Below are 20614 nucleotides of genomic sequence, written 5' to 3' on the forward strand. Positions count from 1 at the left end.
GTGCATGTTTCTCACCCAGAGAAAAAGGCTTACAGAAATTCCTGGTCCTAGTTTACACAGGATTTCAGTCTCCTGGGAGATGCCATTTAACAGTACCTCTATTTTGATGCAGTCCCTCCAGCTGAGTGACCAACTACATACACTCTTGCTGACACTCTGTGAAGATCTGCCACATAGAAGACTTTCTCCTGAATCCATTCTGGAAGCATGTGAAGCACATCAGAAGGAATCTGCTTCCTTACCACCAAAATTCTGCATAAAGAAAATGGTTCAGTTTGCAGTGGGAAGTGTCAGTGAGGTAGGTACTACTCTCACACTCCATCTCCTTTTCTGTGGTAAGAGAGGTGCACAGCAACGTGGGACATCGGTGAGTGATTGCCAAAATTAATGTCTGTATGCATTAAGGAAGTGAGATCTAAACTAAGTGAGTTCTAAACTTCTAGGCAGAAAGTTGTGTGGGCATGTGTACAAGCAAATAAAGCAACAAAGCCGTCTCACCACTTCTATGATGCCTTGAGAAGGCTGCCCTAGAACAGAGGCTAGACAGTTAAGAAGTAAGGTAGGTATTTATTGAAAGGCCTTAAAGGATACACTTGGAGCAGTACAAGAGCCTGGCCAGGGCTACACCCAAGACAGACCTAAAAATGGTCACAAAATGGAGGATTGGTCACAAGGTCTCACATTTTTGTAAGTTTTGGTCCATTTGTATATTGGGGTTAATTGTCCAATTACAGCTCCAGGTTATGAAGTCCCATCCTTCTTGTTTTCTCTCCTCAATCCACTGTTGTTTATGCTTTTGGGCCTGAAACTTGTAACGATTGTCCTTGGTATCAAGCTCAAAAAGGAATTGTTTTGTCTACGTGCTCTGTGAAGGGAGCTCACTAACACCTAATATGAAGCTCAAAACTGTACACCTAGGAAGCACAGAATCTGAAAAATATGAAAGATAAAACTTAAGGTATCATCTACACTCCTAGGAAGTGACTGAGCTTTTGTACTTAGAGTATCTTTGGTTAATACTGAAACAATCATAACTTTTACAGAGACCTCGTATTGGCATAGTAAAGGACTTTATACAACAGTAAGGATTTCTCCATTGCCAATCTGGTTTCAGACCTTCTTCACAAAATTTAAAAAAATCTCATTTACATCATGTTAGGAAATTAATTCATTGTCCTTGAGTGGAACTGAATATTTGCTGTGAAGTCAAGCAGGACCATACGAGATCTTTAATAAATGATCACATACGTTTTTTCAAAATTTGGAGTATCAAAAACCATTTTTGTTCATAAGCTGAATGGCAGTGGAAGAAAACAAACCAGAATTCTTTTGTTTTCAACCAGTGTTCATTAAAATTTTGAGAATATTTTTTCCCTTGCACTCTTTCTTACTCTCTTTGCTACTGTAACAGAGGGTGACCCCTCTTAAACTTAGCTAACATGACAGCATGGAGCAAACATACTCAGTCCCGCTTGTGTTAATCTGAGAAAATAAAGTTGCTTATACAAAGCAGCCTCTGACAGCCAGAGGACAAGGATTACTTCACTATGAGAGTCTGAAGTTCACATATCATATGACATTCACTTTCAATATTACTGCCTTCTAGACAGAGCAGGTGGTCACTGAAGACAGCACAGCCTCCCAGCTGAACAGAAGTCATGTGATAAGGAAAAGACTGCATGAGAAAATATCGGACACCTCAGTGCTGTCATCCCAGATGAATTTTCACCAAGGTAAAGAAAGATTAATAATCTGAACTCTCTAATAAGGATACAGACAGCCTTTTCTGTGTCTTTCCCAAGGTAGATGGATTGTTTAATTTCATGCTGTAGTGATTACGTGTATTCTTGGATTGGATAGTTATTGCTTTACATATAAATTACTTCATAATGGAAAGACTCTGAAGCGAGTCAGTGAGGTTTCTTTTCCTTATTTCCACAAAGGACAGTAGTCTCAGGGCTGTGAAGCAATGATAACAAATCAGCTTGCACAGATTGGACTCTTAAAGCACTTTGCATAAAACCTGTGCATATAAAACTCCTCTACTTTCAAAACTGCTTTTGTACTTTGTATACTCCAGTGTATTTGTGAAGGTGGGGTTCTGTGAGGTTATCCTCCTGCCATTAAGGAATATATATTCATCTTTCCTATTTGATTACTCAAGCAAAGGTTTGTAGTCTCTTTTTGATTTTAGTTTAATTTTCTATTCAAAAGATTTCTTATAAATTCACATATGAATTGCTGGAGTGATTTCAAGACAAGGTCAAATCCTGCTCACTATATAAATAAACAAGTATATACCAATTTTTTATTTCTTTTGACTAAGATCAAGATTTATTATCCCACAGAGTAATGCTATAACTGTATCTTTTTTTCTAGTGTCTACACTGTACTGTTCACTTTGACAGAGATCTCTTATTTTGGGGCAAGGGGAAAGCTGGCCCAAGCTATACAGGATTTTTTTTGGATATGCTCAACATTAGGCATCCGAGCAATAAAATTCCAATTCAGAAAATCACACATATGCTCGGTGAAATCTGCTAGAATCAAACATAGACTTAAATACATCTGAAATATTTCTATTAGGTATTATTGATGATAAGAAAAGGGGATTATTTTGGAAACATGCAAACAAACTACTCCTCAAGCCATAGTGGTTCACTTACTCAAGAACTGAGCTTGTAGATTCGCACTTGCCAAATTAGGTAGAAATCCTGCTGCTGCCAAAAGGGATGGCCCCATCTTCAACCCGAAATTCACCACAAATTCCTGCCAGTTTCCTTCCACTGGTTCTAGGGATTGTGTATTTGGTGTGATCTCTGTGTTTGCCTGTGATTCAGGTCACTTGATTTACGTGTGCTGAAGAACTTCAATGAATTAGGGTGTCAATTACATTGAAAATGTGTGAGTTGCACTTTGCAAGATTTTTTCCTTTGTTTTTAATTAAAAATTATGCTTCAGAGATTCTGTAAAAGGGCAAGAGAGAATGCAAACAAAGTAAAGTCAGTGTGCAAGAAAAATATGTACATCCTAATGAATTAGGATGACCCCTTAAAGGAATTTCTGCATCTGACTCTGGTGGTGGATTCTCTCTGAGCATTGTCCATCCTGCACACAGAAAGAAGTTATAGCTCAAGGTTTTGGACTTCAGAGTGCAAGGAATAAGATCTTTGCAGCTTATCTGCACTTTGCAACCTTTCAGTTAAACATGCAGAACAGAATTAATGTATTAGATTTGTTTTATATGGAATGGTTGAGAACTATGAAAACCAATTTTGGCCAGAGTAAGATTATAAAAGTAGTAGAATGAAGTTGCCAAGCCGTCCTCAGTCTGTTAGGATTTGGAGTCAGGGTTAGAAGACAGAAGGATATGGACTATATAAAAATTAGTTAATATTGTTTACATTAACATACAAATACAATGATTTATAATCAAAGTATATGATTCACCACATTTCCTTTCTGTTTCCAGACAAAGGGTCCAGATTAATGAACTATAGTCAGTCAACAGAAGATTACAGACAACTCTCTGTGGATTATAGTGACTCTAATAGTATTTCTGAAAGCACATCTTTGATACTGTCTAACCGAGGACACAGGAGAGGTAAGATTTTTATAAAAGATTATGTTTGTGAATTATGTCTGATTTTGTCCCCTGAGGTGTGAAACTGATCATGTGTCAGGTGATAGATACTCCCATGCAACTTGTGGTTATGTGACTTGGGAGGTATATCTATGCTAAGTTCTAGAGAAGAAAGATGCTTTTATATTAGATTTTTTTTTCGCTTGTGTCCTACTGTAAAGCTATCTATTCTCAGGTTAACATGTAGTCCCATCACCTCATTTTTGCTTGCCCCCTTTTCCAGGTAATGCTGTTCAGCAGATCTCAAAGCCTGACATGCTTTTAACACGTGGGGTCTTGATACAGAAAAGGTGGGGCTACCGCACAAATGCATATGGTGGGCAATGTCAAGATGTCAGCTCTGAAATCAGCTGAATCTATAAACAATGCCTAAGAGTGAATGTTCTATGAGGACATAATTCAGAAATTGGGCAAATCCTGGGGAAAAAACCCACCACATCATAAACTCTCAGCCCTAAGCCCTCAGCCCAAGGATGAGGAAAGTGAGGTTACTCATGTTAATGCTCTCCTCCTGCGTTTTTCTGAAGCTCCAAAATTGCAACCAAACCCAGCAGCAGTAAAAACCTGAGACTGCAGATGCTCCCTGAGTGACACATACGTGTCAGCCACATACACAGTCACACACAGTGAAGGTAAACTCAACAGAAGCCTGTTATGTAAGCAGTTTAAAAAACATTTTGGTCATAAACTTGACAAAGGCTTGATAAAGTCCAGTGACTGTGCATATCTCAATCTCCACTGAAACACTGGTAGCTGTTCATACTCAGGATTTTTTAAGACAGGATTCTAAAAACACATGAGTAAACACAGAATGTGAGAGCTTGTTTGTCAGACATTCTTTCATGAAATAATATATTTTTAAAAAAAGCATTCTTCTCTAAAAAAAATGTTACCATCTGGTAGAGCACCATTATCAAAGGAGATCAATATCTCTATCAAAACTGTACATTAGAAGCTCATTTAATATATAGTAAATCTACAGCATCAACTTCTTTGAAGAATACATGTTAATTTAATGCCAGGTATGTGTTGGATTTGTGATCAAAGCATGGCAGTCTGGCCACTGTAAGTAGCCAAGTTGTCCCACTGCTGTAACAGCTGATATGGAAAAACTAAGGGGAATTTTATGTGCTTGTCAAAATATATTTATACAATTTTATGAAAACCACAGTGTAAGCAGAGAATTTTGAGAGGTTTTCTCACAAAAAAGCATGTTGTTTAAGAACACAGGATTGAATCTTAACTTTGGTAACTAGCTTATCTCAAATCTCACATTTTGTCACTACCATCTGCAGCTTGAAAAAGCCCCACATGTTTATTCTTATTTTAGCAATGCGACTGTAGATGCTCTAGGTTTTAAAATTGCAGTTGGTTGGTTGGTACACTAGAATTTGGTGTCATGTTCTCATGTTGGAATTCAGAGTGAAGTCTCAGGGTGCAGTGCATGAATGTTTTATCTAAATGATTGCTTCCACACAGCTTATCTTACCACCTCTATCATTCTACTTATGTAATAGTTTGATATGCAATTCTTCAAATAGGATCAATGAAATGATTCAAGTGAAGAAAAATTTAACCTTCTGACCCTTCCCTAAGAACTTCAAACATCTCTGTTGATACAAGAGACATCCACAGAACTTGCATAACCCTCTGGTTCTGCCTCCAAATTTCAACCTTCGTGTATTTGGACAAAGCAACATCCGTCCATTCTGCAGCAACAGAGATGATTGAAGGTGAAAAACAATGCAATCCTTATTTGCTAAGGACCCATAAACCATGCACTACTCCCACCATGTTTTTATGCTGTAAAAACATTCACAATATATTTAACATAACAAGTAACCAGGGGAAGAGATATAATAATTTTCATTTCATTGATTTTATATTCTACTCTGATTAAGCCAGAGAAGTTTCATGGCTTTTTCTACCCATTTTATGCTGGAAAATAGAAGAACAAAAATTTGGCATAATTTCTGAAGAGAAAAAGCTGTTTCACAAATTACCCTGATACAGATGGAAATGACAGCCATTGTACCTACACAGCTGTTTTCCAAATTACATTCACATAAAGGGTTATGAAGAGGAAGTAACAATAACTAGAGAACTGGGAACACTGCTGCTGTAGCATTCATTAACCTTATTAAATAGCCATTTATCATGTCCAAGCAAGGACACAAGAGAAGAAGTTGCCAGTCTAAATTTCTTTCCTGTTGTAATTGTCCCAACATCTGATGCTGAGTGGTGCTACTATCACCTGAAATGTATAATTTCCTTTATTTACTGCAGGAAGAGCTGCAGAGACACACAGAACATGTGACACCCCACTCAGTGGGTCAAGGACACAAAGTAGCTACAAGCTCTTCATAAACAGGTAAGCTCAATTCAGATTTTTATAAAATGGAAGCTGTTTTATAACCATGGTTATGTCATACCATTTATACAATCTATAATTTTCATTTGCATTTCCACCTCAGTCCTTAGACTGATTTTTCTCACTTGTGTCAGTCATATCCAGCCTTACAGTGCCACTTTACTGGAGAGTTACAGGTAATCCAGGGACACAGGCACTAAAGACCTCTGCTCTGTCATGAGGATTAGCCTCATTTCAGCCATGGTATGGACAGCAGCCCTGTAGACATTGGCAAAAAAACCTGAGAATTGTACAACTGATACTAACTCCTTTTCAAAAGCCAGGGTAACACCACTGCTGCCAAACAAGTTTTCTAGACTGTGTGTTAGCACAGTGCAGCTATAATCATGACTGTTTCCAAACAAAGAAATGTAAGTACTGTCAGCCTCTAGGCACCACAAAGACCAGAATCCCATAGTTAAGCACCATGTAATCCCTACAGACATCCCATTTAAATTGGGTTCTTGACCCAGTTAAACAGGAGTTTCTGCTTTTAACATGACACGAGTAATTCAGGCCCACAGGAAATGCTAAATTTAGATCAACTCCAAATTAAATGTGTCCCAAGTAAACAGTTTGAACTTCCTGATAAATCAACCATGATAATCTGGGCAACATGAAATATTCCAGTACCTGTAAAACTGCAACAAGAGAGATCTACAAGCAGGTTGAAGGATAGTGGCTGCTTTTGTCATGAAAGAAGTCACTGTCTACTTGTCTAACTACACACACATACATTTATATGTGTGTTCACAGACATCTCTATATGCATCATGTATCTAGCAGTTATATGAGTAACAGAGGATTTATTTGCTGACTACTTCTGAGCAATTGCCATACCTCTGACTAAAAACCTGGATACAATCTTAAAATGCTTGATCTAAAATCATGCTGCCAAGAATGAGTTTCCCTCCTCTGCGGAAAGATGAACACTGTTCTCCAAATTTCCAGCAAGGTTTTTCCCATAGAACTTCCAGGACTGTAAATCCCACTCCTGGTTGTAAGCATCTGCAACTGGATTTCTACCACAGTTACCATCCAATTACAAATACCATGACAGCAGTGGAGTTAAAATGACTTTGGGAATCACCAGTTTCCCATGTAGGAGTACAACCAGCACAAAAATTAGCGATGGGTTTACTATCTATAAAGCTTACTGATATCATCATGCTCATTCTGCAGGCAGCCCAATTAACATACTTAACATCTCACAAAGCGAAGCTTGTAAGCATGGCTCTGCTCTATATATAAAAAAGACACAACTGTCAAACCTGGCATCTCTCACCTAACAGTAGTAATAAAAGGAAATGTTTTCCACAGGAAAAGAAAGCCTTCTTAAAAAAGAATCTTGGATTTTGAGTTAATAAATGTTGATCTTTATGAGGTTGCAATGATAGAAACAAAATCCTCGATATCTTTATAGAGAGAGGAATGTAAAATACAATAGGAAAAAAGAGAGAAGAGAAGAGAAGAGAAGAGAAGAGAAGAGAAGAGAAGAGAAGAGAAGAGAAGAGAAGAGAAGAGAAGAGAAGAGAAGAGAAGAGAAGAGAAGAGAAGAGAAGAGAAGAGAAGAGAAGAGAAGAGAAGAGAAGAGAAGAGAAGAGAAGAGAAGAGAAGAGAAGAGAAGAGAAGAGAAGAGAAGAGAAGAGAAGAGAAGAGAAGAGAAGAGAAGAGAAGAGAAGAGAAGAGAAGAGAGGAGGCTCAAAATAATCATCTAGTCCAACTCTCTGACCTCTTAAGGGCTGATCAAAAGTTAAAGCATGTAATTAAGGGCATCCCCAAATGCCTCTTAAAAACTGATGGGCTTGGACTAGTGACCATCTCTCTAGGAAGCCTGTTCCAGTAAAGTAACTTTACTTAGTCCCCTTCTAAGTAAATAAATGGTTCCTAAGATCCTCTCTGAACCCCATCTACTGCAGCTTTGAACCACACCCATGTTCCCTGTTATAGGATACTAGGCACAAGAGATGAAAAACTACTCCAGTTAATTTGTTAAAATTTTTAGAAATTCCTTGAATGGTTTCCTGAAGTAAATCTGCAATGTGCAAAAGAAAAGGATAAAACTTTGGGACAATGGAAAAGTTTCCATGAGTCTTTGACATTTGTTGAAAAAATGTAATTAACAAAAATCCACCTGAATGAAGCCCCTCCTTCTGAACCACGTAATCATCATTTGTTCATTGAGTACATAGTATATTTGAAGTTTATTCTAAGGATATACATCTGTTCACATGGAATACACCATTACTTTCTTCATTAAAACTATAGTCCTAAGAGAGCTTTCTGATCTGAGATTTCATGCACCTTTTTCTTAATTAAATTGAAAATTCCCGTAGCTCCCAAGGACATTAATATATCCTAATGAATAAGTATTCAAATAATTTAATTCCTATTCCTGGAAAATTCTGAATAATGTAACAACAAATGTTAAGGCTCTCTGAAGCTTTTTTCTCGAGAAAATAATAAATGAGGAATTTGCTTAATCCTGTAGAATTCCCAGAAGGGAATGGAGATATCCTCTTACACTGTTGGCTTCACCAAATTTAAACCAACTAGATCTGGCTCACTAAATGAAAAACAAACAAACAAACCTGACTCTATTGAATCAAAGCAGAGTTTAGATTTATTTATAAAGGGCACCAGTGATATTACTCCTGTTAAATTATTTCTCTTCTTCTGTAAAGAAGCATCAAGAAGCTTATAAGAGACATTGCCTTTGACTTCATAGTATTGCAGTAGTTACTGTACCTTAAGCTCTCTGTCCCCAAGTTGGTGTTGTGTTGATTGCATGTTATATATTTTCCTCACTATGACATTTCCTTTGAAGGTCGGTGAGCGCTGTAGAAGAAATCCCGGGTGGAACACAGAAGAACAACAGACAGAACCTACTAAGCTTGGGCTCCACCTTCTCTGTGTCTACAAAGGACTACTCAGCAGCTGCTGCATCACAGAAATGTTTGTTCCACAGGAAAGAAAAGGTGAATGATGAAAAACATATAAGCTGATTTCAAAATACCACTGAAGAGAAGTCTCTCACCTAATTTTTGTTCAACAGTGATGTGCATATTAGCTACTGAGTCATCTTATTAGATGAGTATTCTAAATTGGCAGAATCCAAATTAGGCATGATCCAGTTGTGCTGTCAGAACTGAAGGCAGTGAAAGCAATTGTCCATAAAGACTATGCAAAAGCTGATAATTGAACCCTCTCTGACCTACATATGTGATTTCAAACACCATATGGACTGTTTTCACCAACCACTTTGACTTCAGCTTCAGAACAGTAAAAAAAAATTACGGAGACACTTAACCCAAACCTCTGCCAGCCAATGGTGCTCAAAGGACTTAATTTTTTTTTTTACAGTGCATATCTGGACAGAAAGCATAGACCAGCAGTGAATGTGCCCAGACAGTTCTACTAATTGACTATTTCTAGTTGCTAAGTTGTGGTAGGACTCTGTTAAATGGAAAGGATAATGTTTCTTTAAAAGTTGGATTGCAAAAATTCAGAAATAACTGAATCACTGAAAACTCCGTATGGAGTTTTCTGTTGTGGAACAAGAAGGGACAGGTTTCAGGCTGATGAGTCCAGTTCAGAAGCTCAGCAGTGACCAGTGACAAATATTTGGCCAAGAGCTTCAGCTGGACACTTTGGAAAACTATCTTTTCTCATATAATTTTAAATTTTTTTTATTATTTTAGATTTAATTGTTTTTAAATTTCATTATTATGATTTTAGTGGGGTTAATAATGGCCTTTTACAGAAGGAGTTCAGCAGCTGTTAAACACAGTGCTATTCCCTCTTTATTGTGATACAAAACTGCATTGTTTGTTGGTAGGACCATACTATTATTATTATTAAATAAATATTGGATTTTTTTTAAAGTATCTGAATGGGTCTAGTTACTAAGTCGTGGTAAATGGCTAGAAGGATTCACATCTTATTACTTCAAGACAAGGGGGATCTAAAAGCATAGATGTATCTGATGAAAACCCAATATATACAATTAGCTGAGCTGAATGCTCAGCAAGAAAAAAAGACCTTAAAAAATGTTGAAGTTATTTGAAGTTAAAACAAAAGAATACAGTGTCTCCTAATAAGAACTATCAATCAACCTTTATTATAGGGAAGACTGTATTTCAGTCTAGCTCCTAAGAAAGCTGGGCTTTTTCAATCACAGTGGTGTGTATGTATGTGTTTACATGTCTGTGACTGTCCTCAGAGTAATTTGGGAATCAAATGAGAAAAACTCTCAGAATAGTTTCTGTGCCATGAAAACAGGTGCCTTTCAAAGGAAATGGATTAAGTGCCTTTACAGAGGAAAAGGCTTCAGCATGAGCTTACCCCTACTTAGACCCTGGAGAGTTTACACAGGAGAGACCCCAAAGAGAGGGAAGTCATCAGTCAGCATTTGCACCTTATTAGACACTGAAGTCAATTAAGTCCAGCATACAGATCAATAGAAATGGGTTTCATTGATACTTGTGTTTGGGATCTTCATTCCATTAAGAAGACTTACTAAATTTCTAAATTGTCTTCTTGTAGTTTTCAGGTCCAGAGTTTATTATTTTGTCTAGTGAACCACCAGTGACCTTACAGCTGCCTGGATCAATTGTGGTAAGTATGAACATTAAGAATTTAGAACTAATCCAGTGACATTTTAGTCAGGGCTCTTTGTAAGTAGCACCTCAGTCTCAACCCAGTATTCTTCCCATGTCCTCCTCTCAAAACAAGTTAGGGTTCCTATAGAGGTATTGATACTTGAAAGGATATGCTTTAATCCTTAGCGCTATTTAGTTACTTCTGTGGCTGCAAAAAAAGCTTCATTTATCCTTCTCAGCTAAGAATGCTCACTTTAGCCCTAGACTTTTGAGACAAAGACTGTACAGCAAATCTGCAATATGACATTCTAATGTGAGGGACTTCTCCAGCTTGAAAGCACATACCTTACCTTTGCTTAAGATTGGGTAGAAAGTTGACAGCAGACAGCAGTAAAAATGAGAGCAAAGCAAATTTGGAATTAGCCAGAAATCTAGAATAACCCTGGTGACTGGAGAATTTGAGTATGCTCAGCTGTTTTGTTGTGATTCTCTTGTTTTTTTTTTAAAAAAAGAAATGTTTGTGATATTAATTTATGAGAAGGAAGACAGAGAATATCATGGTGTTGTGACCAGTTCCAACAGGTTGTATAGAGACAGGCTACTAGTGGGCCTCAGTAATAAAATGCTGTGGAACTCGCATTGCTTATACTTGGCACTCATTCTTCATTCTTTTTTGTGTGTTTTTAGACTAAAAAAGGGAAATCCTATTTGTCCCAAAGGGATCTTAATGTAATTCTACTCAATGGCCAGTGCCTTGAGGTGCAGTGTGACATCAAGACCAAGGCAAGAGATGTTTTCAATACTGTGGTGGCATATGCAAACTTGGTGGAACATTTCTACTTTGGCTTGGCTTACCTGAAAGGTAATGAGACACTTAAGTACAGTGACACCTCTGTCCCTCAGTGCCTCTGGAGTCACTTTATCAATGAGTTCCAGTAAGATCCTTTAAGATTCTTAGGTAGAAGCAGATACAAAGCTTGTGCAAAAATAAGGTATGTTGGTTAAAACTACACTGCACTGATGGAAAGCATGTCTGCCCTAGGACTGTGCATCATCACAGCCATATGACATTTACTGGCTGATATTCCCAGGCAGAAAATGCTGTGTCCCAGCCTTGCACTCAAATAATACTGAGCCATGCAGCTCCAGCAGAAATTCCAAGAAGCAGTGCACTGGGAAAGGTTGCCTGTGTTTATTCCTAGATATAAGTGGGAATATAGGTTCAGATATGTCATCTACCAGACCCATGTTTCCCCCTCATGCCTTCTGCTGGCAGGCACAGCTGAGGCACTAGGAAAGAGCACACACCTTGTGTGTAGAGCATGAGGATTACAAAGGGGTGCAGAACCTGAATGGTGAGAAGAATGCAAGCCCCATGAATCCTTGAGTGATTTCACAGATACCATACTAATTCAGCATCTAACATTTGTAATTCAAAATTACATACTGTCCTAAATTCTCCATCAAAGGAGCAATAAGTAAAATCATGACACAGAGAAGTAAATCTCAGCTGACATCCCCAATCCATTTTATGTTTTATTGCTAGTGATGCACTCAATGAAGACAGCAGAACTTTAAGCTGCTGAAATATATCCAGGTTTATCACAGAACCCAACATTCTCATTTCAGGTAAAGAATTCTTCTTTTTGGATGAGGAGACCAAACTCTACAAAGTTGCCCCAGATGGCTGGAATGACCAACCCAAGAAGAAAATGTCCATCATTAATTTCACACTCTTTCTAAGAATAAAATTCTTTGTCAACCACTTTAATGTTATTCAGTAAGTTCACAATTCTGCTAATGGAAGGAAAACCAGTAGCATTTAGGGATACCATTCAAAGCTGCTCCTGAATTCCTAAACCCTTTTCTATTCCAGGCACGGCTTGACAAGGCATCAGTTTTACCTGCAGCTTCGTAAAGATATTTTGGAGGAGCGATTATATTGCAGTGATGAGACTGCCCTGAAACTCGGCGCTTTGGCTTTGCAGGCAGAGCTTGGCAATTATGCTTCTGAGGTGTGGAGAAATAATGCAGTATTTCTCAGAGGTCTCTCTGTACAACTTTTGCAGCTTTTGTTTGTCACATAGTGTTTAAAGAGGAAATGTGAACAGCAGAAAACTTCAGTTAAGTCCTCCAGATAGGTCCTTCAGACTTAATAAAAAAAAAAACCAACAAAATTTTTCTGATGATGGAATAATAATGAGCCAGGTGAATTTCCCAGGAAATACGACAGAATGATGAGAGAATCTAGGTTCCTCATAATTGATAAGATATCCTGGAAACTCCAGAAAATCTGTAGAAAGTTTCCAACACAGGCGCAGTTTGGACATGCAGAGAGGTTTAAAGAGATTAGTAAATAGGGAAGAGAAAAGAAAATGAACACTTCAGAATTCCCAGCTATTTTATGTCTCTGTATATCTGACTAGCTGTCCTACTTTTGAAGTGTATAGAAAACAACCATTTATGTTGTCTTCTGTATCTTCAGCTACATAAATCAGTGTAGCTCTGTTAATTGAACTCTGAGTGGTCTGATCCATGTGGTCAGATCTATCATGGCAATGCAGGTTGTACTGATGTACTGTTGTACTGGTGCAGCTGTAGCTGTCAGCAGTGCAGGACACACCTGTAGCTCCTTTCTCCCCTCTGCCCAAAGAAGTGGTGTGTGCTTGGAGCAGCCACCCGAGCACAGGGGCAAGAGGCAATTTGGCTGTCAGGACACTAGGTGATGTTCCCACTTCCCTTTGGGAAGTGGCAGCAGGGTGACTTCTGCATATGGGTCACCCTGAAAATGGAATGCAGTGAATAATAAAAGTCAAGAAAGAAGAAAAGGCCCCTATCTCTTTGGTATTTTTTCAATTTTTTTTCCCCTGCAGATGCATGGAAAGAGCTATTTTCGTGTTGAAGACTACGTTCCAGCAAGTCGAATAGAGAGAATGACCCTGGCATATGTACAGCGAGAGCTTGCTAAATTACATCGTATGAATCGCTCCCTATTTGAGGATGAAGCTGAACTAGAATTTTTAAAGGTAAATTGCCTTACCCCAAACACTATTTATTAATTTTGAGGTAGAAAGTCCCTCTCTAGTTACTCTTGTCTGTTTTCTTCTTGCCTGATATGGTGGGTTTTAGATATGGTGAAAAATTTGTATAGTCAACAAAAATCTCAGTATTTCATTCTGCTGTAGATACTGTCACTCATCACTGAGAGTTTTCATAACACGTTTTGGTGTATTTGCAGAATTCTAAGGCTTGATGTAAATTTTTGGCATGTTACCAACATGTCTGGTCTCCAGAAGATTAGAAAACATGAGAATAAGCACTTTTTTGACTTCAGAAATTACAACGACTGTTCAGCCACTTTCTAAACATGTAGTGATTGTTTAAAAGTGTCTGTGAACCCTGGAAGTGAGGAAGGAGTTATCTGAAGTATTTTTTCATTTGTCTAGTTCTGTAGGGCTCTAAAGCATCACAATGTTGTGGGATTTAACTTTTTCCTGCTAATTTGTCCTTCTCCCCAAACCTCTCTGCTTTCCATCAAATGAAAGATATCAGGGATTAAATAATGGATAAATACCACTAGTCATTTTGCTGCAGTGCCACACACTATTATTCATAGCATTTTAATTCAGCTGCTATTTAATTTTATTAGTTCCTCATCTACCACTGTCAGTGCAATTGAAGAAAAAGATTGAAGCTTAGCCTTAATGACAGTCCCATCATGCGTGGCAAATCCAGTGAAGAAAAGCAGCTTTGTTAGTATCTGTTTCAATAAGTCTGTAGAAGGAGCCAACACATCATACAAAGTGGGAAAGACAGACCCCATGGCAAGAGCATGTAAATTCCAAATATGAAAGGGATTAAAAATTAAAACCAGATTCAGCTAGTGATTATAGATGCCCTAGTTTTCAGGACCTGAACATTTGTACTATGGTTACTTTCTAAAAAAAATAGATCTTCTTAAAGTGTTTTATTTTGGTCACTGAAAATCTCTGTTCATAATTGAAAAGTCATTTGGGGATTCTACAGTAGCTTCCCAGAAAGGAAAGATAAGGTTTTAGGATAAACTTATATTGGTCTGCAGATCAGACAGTAAATCCTAGTTATATTCCAGAGCTCTGTAAAGTGTCTGAGTCACATTTTAACACTTTTGTGGCAAAGTACAGGAGGTAGAAAGACAAGCATGAACCCCCAGAACCTCTGGGTGAGTTCCTCAGAATATCCCCTGCATGGCAGGGGCAGACACTGGCTCCTCAGACACTCAAAAGCATTTTCTCCTCCATCTACCCAGCTTTTCTTCCCATGAATCTTTTTGAGTAAGGCATGGTAAAAGCACTTTCTCTCTACAAGGTGACTCAGCAACTTCCTGAATATGGAGTGTTATTCTATCGTGTATCCCAAGAGAAGAAAGGGACAGAAGGGGACATCATCCTTGGAATCTGTGCCAAAGGCATCATCGTCTATGAGAACAAAAATCACACAAGAATTGCCAGTTTAAGATTCCAGTGGCGTGAAACAGAGAGAATTTCAGCTCATGTGAGTTGGAATTAACTGAATCTCTCTCTAAAATATCTACTGTTTTACTGCCTTTCTTCCTGTTGTTTTGACAAATTTATTGCATTCAGAGTGAGAATGAGAGTGACTCTATTTGGGCAAGTCCTTTCTGAAAAGAGTTTAAAATCAAAGCTTGATTGGGATGTGGATATGAAGATACTGAGTCCTTTGTGAGGTATAGTTCTGCAGTATTTATGTCAAGACCAAAGACAAATGACTATAAAATTGAATAATCTGGTGCTGATTATTACAGAGACTATGCCAAATTTCTCTACAGCATATTCTATACTCATTCCTCTCTTGTCTTTACTGCTCTTTTCTTCTGTTTTTCTGCCTACATGAGTTCATGGGATTATGTCTTCCACTTTCCAGATCTCATTATACTCATCTTCATCTCCTTGAATATTGAGGTCTGCTAACAAACTAATATTGGTGACAAGATTGTGACCCATTTCTAAATGGGATTTTGACATTAGAGGTGTATCAATGTACTGTTGTACAGTTTAGGTGCCAAACTGGATCACAAATTTTCCAGCTTGCTTGCTCTCCAAAAATAGTCCTTCTCTCCCTTGAAGATATGTTCCTTTTCATATTAAATTTGTTTAATAATTTTAACATCTGTGGGGCCAAATGTTGCAGTTTCAGCAACCTGTTGTCAATGCATTCAATGTCCTAAGGTTCTTGACTTTCAGCATAGAAGAGTTATGATCCCAATGACAGACACCTGGCTTACAAGTGCTGAATTTACAGCAGGAATTTCCTGCACGCAAAAGGGATGCAGTCAGGCATAAATACAACCGGAACAAACCAACAAGATTATAAAAATGAACTGCCAGTGCCTCAGTGTAGTGACTGATATATGAAGCAACCTGTGCTTTTATTTCCCCTTCAGAGAAAAAAATTCATGATTGAAAGCAGTTTCAGTGGCAAGAAACACACCTTCATTACTGATACAGCAAAGACATGTAAATACCTACTGGACCTCTGCTCTGCCCAGCACAAATTCAATGCACAGATGAATTCTAGGCAACTTCGGCAAACTTCATCAGGTGAGGTATAAATGCACTTTTGTTACAGGGACCATAGGACAAGGTTATGTTTTAGGTAAGGTACATGCACCAAATCTGAGAATTAGAACCTGCCAACTCAGTTTCACTCTGCTTCAGTAGAAAATAATTTCTCCTACTACACTGAAAGTTAGAAGAGTCTAATTTGTCTGATTAAGTCTAATTTGGCATATAGCATGTGCAGGGGATGAAGAGAGATTCTCTGACTAGAACAACTATGTAGCTGAACTCAGATTTAAAAAAGAAATAAGCATAATTTCACTTCCCTTCAGGAGAATTCTGCTGCTGAAAATTCTGCAGAAATATATCAGACCTACCCCAAATATAACCTGAAAAATGTTCCACACAAATTAAAACTATAATAGTGCCCAGACATGCTGGAGCTGAACTTAGTTATTTTGCACAAGAGAGGGATGCAACCCAGTGGTTCAGTCCCAGGACAAAACAACTAAACCACTAAAGGCATGTGAGTCATAGCCACTTCACTATATAGCTGCTAGTAGCTCTTAGATTTTGCCATGTCTGTGGAAGATATGAATGGCAGCTCCTCAGGCTTCAAATTTTCCATAGTTTCTAAGACAAAATGCTGCTCCATCCAGGGCAAGTACATAGCACATCTCACCCATAATTGTCAGCATGTTCTCTAAAGATGGGTGAGAATTGTTATGGGGAAACTGAGGCACATAAAAAATAAGAGCCTAAGCTGACAACCATCATCACTCTTTACTTCAGTGGAGCAACATGAGTTTTCACTAGTTCATCCACCGCCTTTAACAGAACCATGACCATTTACAACCCCTGAGTGTTTGACCTGGTGAGTCATTGCAGGAGAATCAAGTGTCATGCCTTATCTTCTGGGATGCTCCTTTCTGTAGTAAAACCATAAAAGTGTTGGCAACAAATACTACCATGACATTCAACAGGGTGATTGATATATTACCTCCTTATCACTAAATTATTTAATGAAAGTTGAAATTTTTGCACGAAGTTGTTATCATGAAAAAAAGCCATAGGATGGCATTTAGGTTCAAGGCATCTTGAACCTAAATGTTTGTTGCTTGACATCTCCAGCTTCTAACATAATTTAGTGGGATTGTTCTTTATTGCATTAAAATGAGTGCTAATAGTGCATCGTACAGTTGCCTGTGTCACATTTGCTTGTGGTAATTTATCTTAAAAAAAAAAAATACATTCCATATATAACAGAATACAGTTATTGAGAACTAAGAAAATTATAACCCAAGTGCTGATTACAAGTACACCAAATCACTGAAACAAGCCAGACTTACACAAGCCACGTGACTGCAGATTCTGGGCTTCAGGGTGTGCTTGCTGTCCCAGAAAAAAAAGCTTAGTAAGGCAGTGACAGACAGTAGTTCAAAATTCTGCCTTTGCCACCACTCACCACAGTGAGTCTGTAAGAGATTATGAGATTCTTTCTGCATGTTTCTGCTTTTGATGCACTGCTCAGATTTATAGTCACCATCACTTCAAAACTTGAAGCAACCCCTTACTTCAGAATCACCGTGGCAACTCCCAGGCTGAGCTAATACTCTGGATAGTTAAGCCTTCTGATGCCTTAAGAAATGCCTCTAATCAAAGTCTGAGGAAAGAGGGAACCTAGATTTAATGCTGCAGAGTAGTGTTCTAGAAAGTTGTATTCAGGCTACCATTTGTTAGAAAAACACACAGGACTTTAGCTGGCATGTAGAAGCAGAATTTCAGCTCATGTTTATGCTAGCCTGTATCAAGTTAAGATTTTGTTTTATTTTCCAGTGTGTCTGCAATTGCCTGCTGTCTCTCCATCCTCCAAGTCCCCTCTCCAGCCCACCCACTGAGAACCTAAATAAATTAATGTCTCTTTCAGCACCACCTTGTTTCAAAAGAGGACAGATTTGTATATTTCTGAGCCCAGGTGTCATTAAGCAAGTAGTAGATTTCACAGAAAGGTAGAAAACTGGATAGAAAGTATTGCCACCAAGTTGGTCTCCATTTGACTTCACTTGTGCAAATGACTCAGTTCCTTGGTGTTCCCCTGAACTTTGGAGAGAATATTTCCTAGAGTCCCTGTCTTCTTGGATATAAATATACTGGAGTGGAAGGCTTGTGAAGGATGAGAAATTACCAACCTGAATAATTCAGACTCTGAAAGACAGATGTTTCTCATACACCAATCATTTACAAAATACACTTTACAGAAATATTCAGGTTTAAATTATACAGGGTTGCACATTTCACCTGTCTTTGTGGAAAGTGCACTTGTAGTATATTTCACAGAAATTAAACCTAAATGAAGCATATACTTTTTATGAAAGAAAACTCCTTCTATTCACCCCAAGGCCTAGGTGTCCACAAGGATAAAAGGACAAATACATCTGTAATGTCAATATTTTTTTCTGGCATATTCAAAATATTTTATTTAAATTTCCTTTGAGCTTAAAAAATGTGATAATATCAGTGGATTTGTATTTGCTTCTTCTCCCCTCCTGCTTCTCATTCAGAGGACAGTAAATTTCTGGAAATAGACAAATCAAATTCTGCATATGCAGCTCAGCATGAACACCTTGCCCTTATTCAGAGACTGTCTCGCTCAGAGAATGTGCTCTATGGAGCAAACCTGGAAAACCTTTCTGCTGGGATGATGAGCAAATCTTGTGATAACCTCAGTGTGGAAACCAACAACAGGACTAGAGACAAAAGCAATCTTGGCAGGTAGGTTTGCTTTTTCTCTCTGAACATGTGTAAGAAGACTCAGACATAAACTTTTTTTTTTTTTTAAGTCCTTATTGTGGTCACATCAAAAGGTCCGGGGCTCCATGGTGCCAGTAGTAGTGCAAATGCAGGCAGCAAGTTAATTGGCTAACAGAGAAGAACTTGATAAAGAGTGACATTTAAATTTGTAGCAGACTCAAGAAAAAACCACTAATTGGGTTATGGGGTATTAAAAAAATGAGGGAGAAAAATGTAATATATTTAATGTCTGCATATCTTCACTGGAAATTACAGTATGTGAACTAAAAAACCATCAGAAGCCAGTTTTGATCAGGAATGCAGAGATCATTACTTAGTTGGCCTCCATGTCTAAATGTGCAAATCATAGGGAACAGTGCAAGAACTTCTCCCTCTTTGTTTCGGTGCATTCACCTGTGTAGGTGGTTACTGTAGCTGCACAGCCTCAAGGCCTTTGATGAATTCTAGTGCCTTTTAGAATACTAAGGGCTGGAATAGAGTCAAGGAGAACATGAACTACCAGAAAAACTTTCAGATATGGTTTTTTCTAAATGGACAGCAGGGTTAAATGAATCATGGTGAAGCTATGCAGTGTTTCTTGATACTTGCAGTCAGCTCAGAGCAAAACACAGGAGGCATCAGTCATGACATGAGTGGTCTAGTGACAGCTGTTATTTGGAAGGAAATGTTGGCAAGGATAAACTATCTCTCCCCTAAAATTAAATATGTCCCAGAAATCAGAATTTGAAAGGCTCATTGAAAGGCTATAAACCTGTGCGTTCCCAACTTGGCTCTGACAGACTAATGACAATGAAGACAATGACAATGACTAAATACCATTGCTGATTTTTTATTGTGTCCCTTTCCTGCCATGCAGATCTGTATCAGGGCTATCCCAGTCAGAAATGCACATCAATTTGAATGGGAAGCAAAGGAGTTATGACTTCCTCTCAATCCATTCAACTCAGAACACAATCAGTGGTGAGTATAATAATCATAAAGAGAGATAGCGTTCTTCCATGTTTATTGTTTCAATAGAAGGAGATCAATATATACTTTACTTATAAATTAAAGACTATCCCTTTTTATAGTCCTGGAAATTAATCCAGAGTTTAGCAAGACAAGCTGTTTTCTTCCCCTCAACTCCTACTTTGCATCAGGTTCAGTGGTAAGGGACTTTGTGATAAAATGGATCTATATGCTATATACATATATATTCTGTAATGCTCTAATGCTCTATAGTGCCTAATGCTCTACAGAGATGGAGTTCAGTTCACTCAGAGACTCTGGCATGGAGCAATATCCCTGTGCACAAAGGTCGTTGTTTGGTTTGAAACTGAGATCTACAACTCAATAATTAATGAATGAGTCAGCATAGGCTCCAGGTCTTTCCTCTGCTCTTGCACTTGCATGACACTTCCTGAAATAAGGACTGGATATCTAGTTTCCTATCATAAGCCAGACTGCATGCACATGGGGAGCCAATCTATGGAATATGAAGCTATGATTATCTGGTTAGTTTATTTAAAAATTAGAACAGTACTTTAAACACACTATGGCAATTGCTCAATGTTAAATAGTCATCACTGAAATCAGTGTTGGTTGGATTGCA

At 38.1% G+C, this 20614-nt stretch overlaps 2 protein-coding genes across 4 annotated transcripts in view; one reads left to right on the plus strand and one right to left on the minus strand.

The window, feature by feature from the left end:
• The window catches only part of MAPK8 (mitogen-activated protein kinase 8), a 268471-nt gene that overhangs the window by 67936 nt on the left and 179921 nt on the right, over window positions 1-20614 (minus strand). The window lies entirely within an intron of this gene.
• Window positions 1-20614, plus strand: part of FRMPD2 (FERM and PDZ domain containing 2) — a 61166-nt gene that overhangs the window by 5170 nt on the left and 35382 nt on the right. Inside the window, exons 4-17 of the mRNA XM_086900394.1 lie at window positions 113-298; window positions 1607-1733; window positions 3473-3604; window positions 5930-6014; window positions 8881-9031; window positions 10599-10670; window positions 11342-11516; window positions 12284-12434; window positions 12531-12669; window positions 13528-13680; window positions 15002-15187; window positions 16098-16254; window positions 18774-18984; window positions 19880-19983. Of these exons, the coding sequence (XP_086756520.1) occupies window positions 113-298; window positions 1607-1733; window positions 3473-3604; window positions 5930-6014; window positions 8881-9031; window positions 10599-10670; window positions 11342-11516; window positions 12284-12434; window positions 12531-12669; window positions 13528-13680; window positions 15002-15187; window positions 16098-16254; window positions 18774-18984; window positions 19880-19983 (2029 nt within the window). The remainder of the gene's footprint in view (window positions 1-112; window positions 299-1606; window positions 1734-3472; window positions 3605-5929; window positions 6015-8880; window positions 9032-10598; window positions 10671-11341; window positions 11517-12283; window positions 12435-12530; window positions 12670-13527; window positions 13681-15001; window positions 15188-16097; window positions 16255-18773; window positions 18985-19879; window positions 19984-20614) is intronic.

The sequence above is a fragment of the Cyanistes caeruleus genome, chromosome 8 (assembly GCF_971803275.1).
Source record: "Cyanistes caeruleus chromosome 8, bCyaCae1.hap1.1, whole genome shotgun sequence".
Lineage (NCBI taxonomy): Eukaryota > Metazoa > Chordata > Aves > Passeriformes > Paridae > Cyanistes > Cyanistes caeruleus.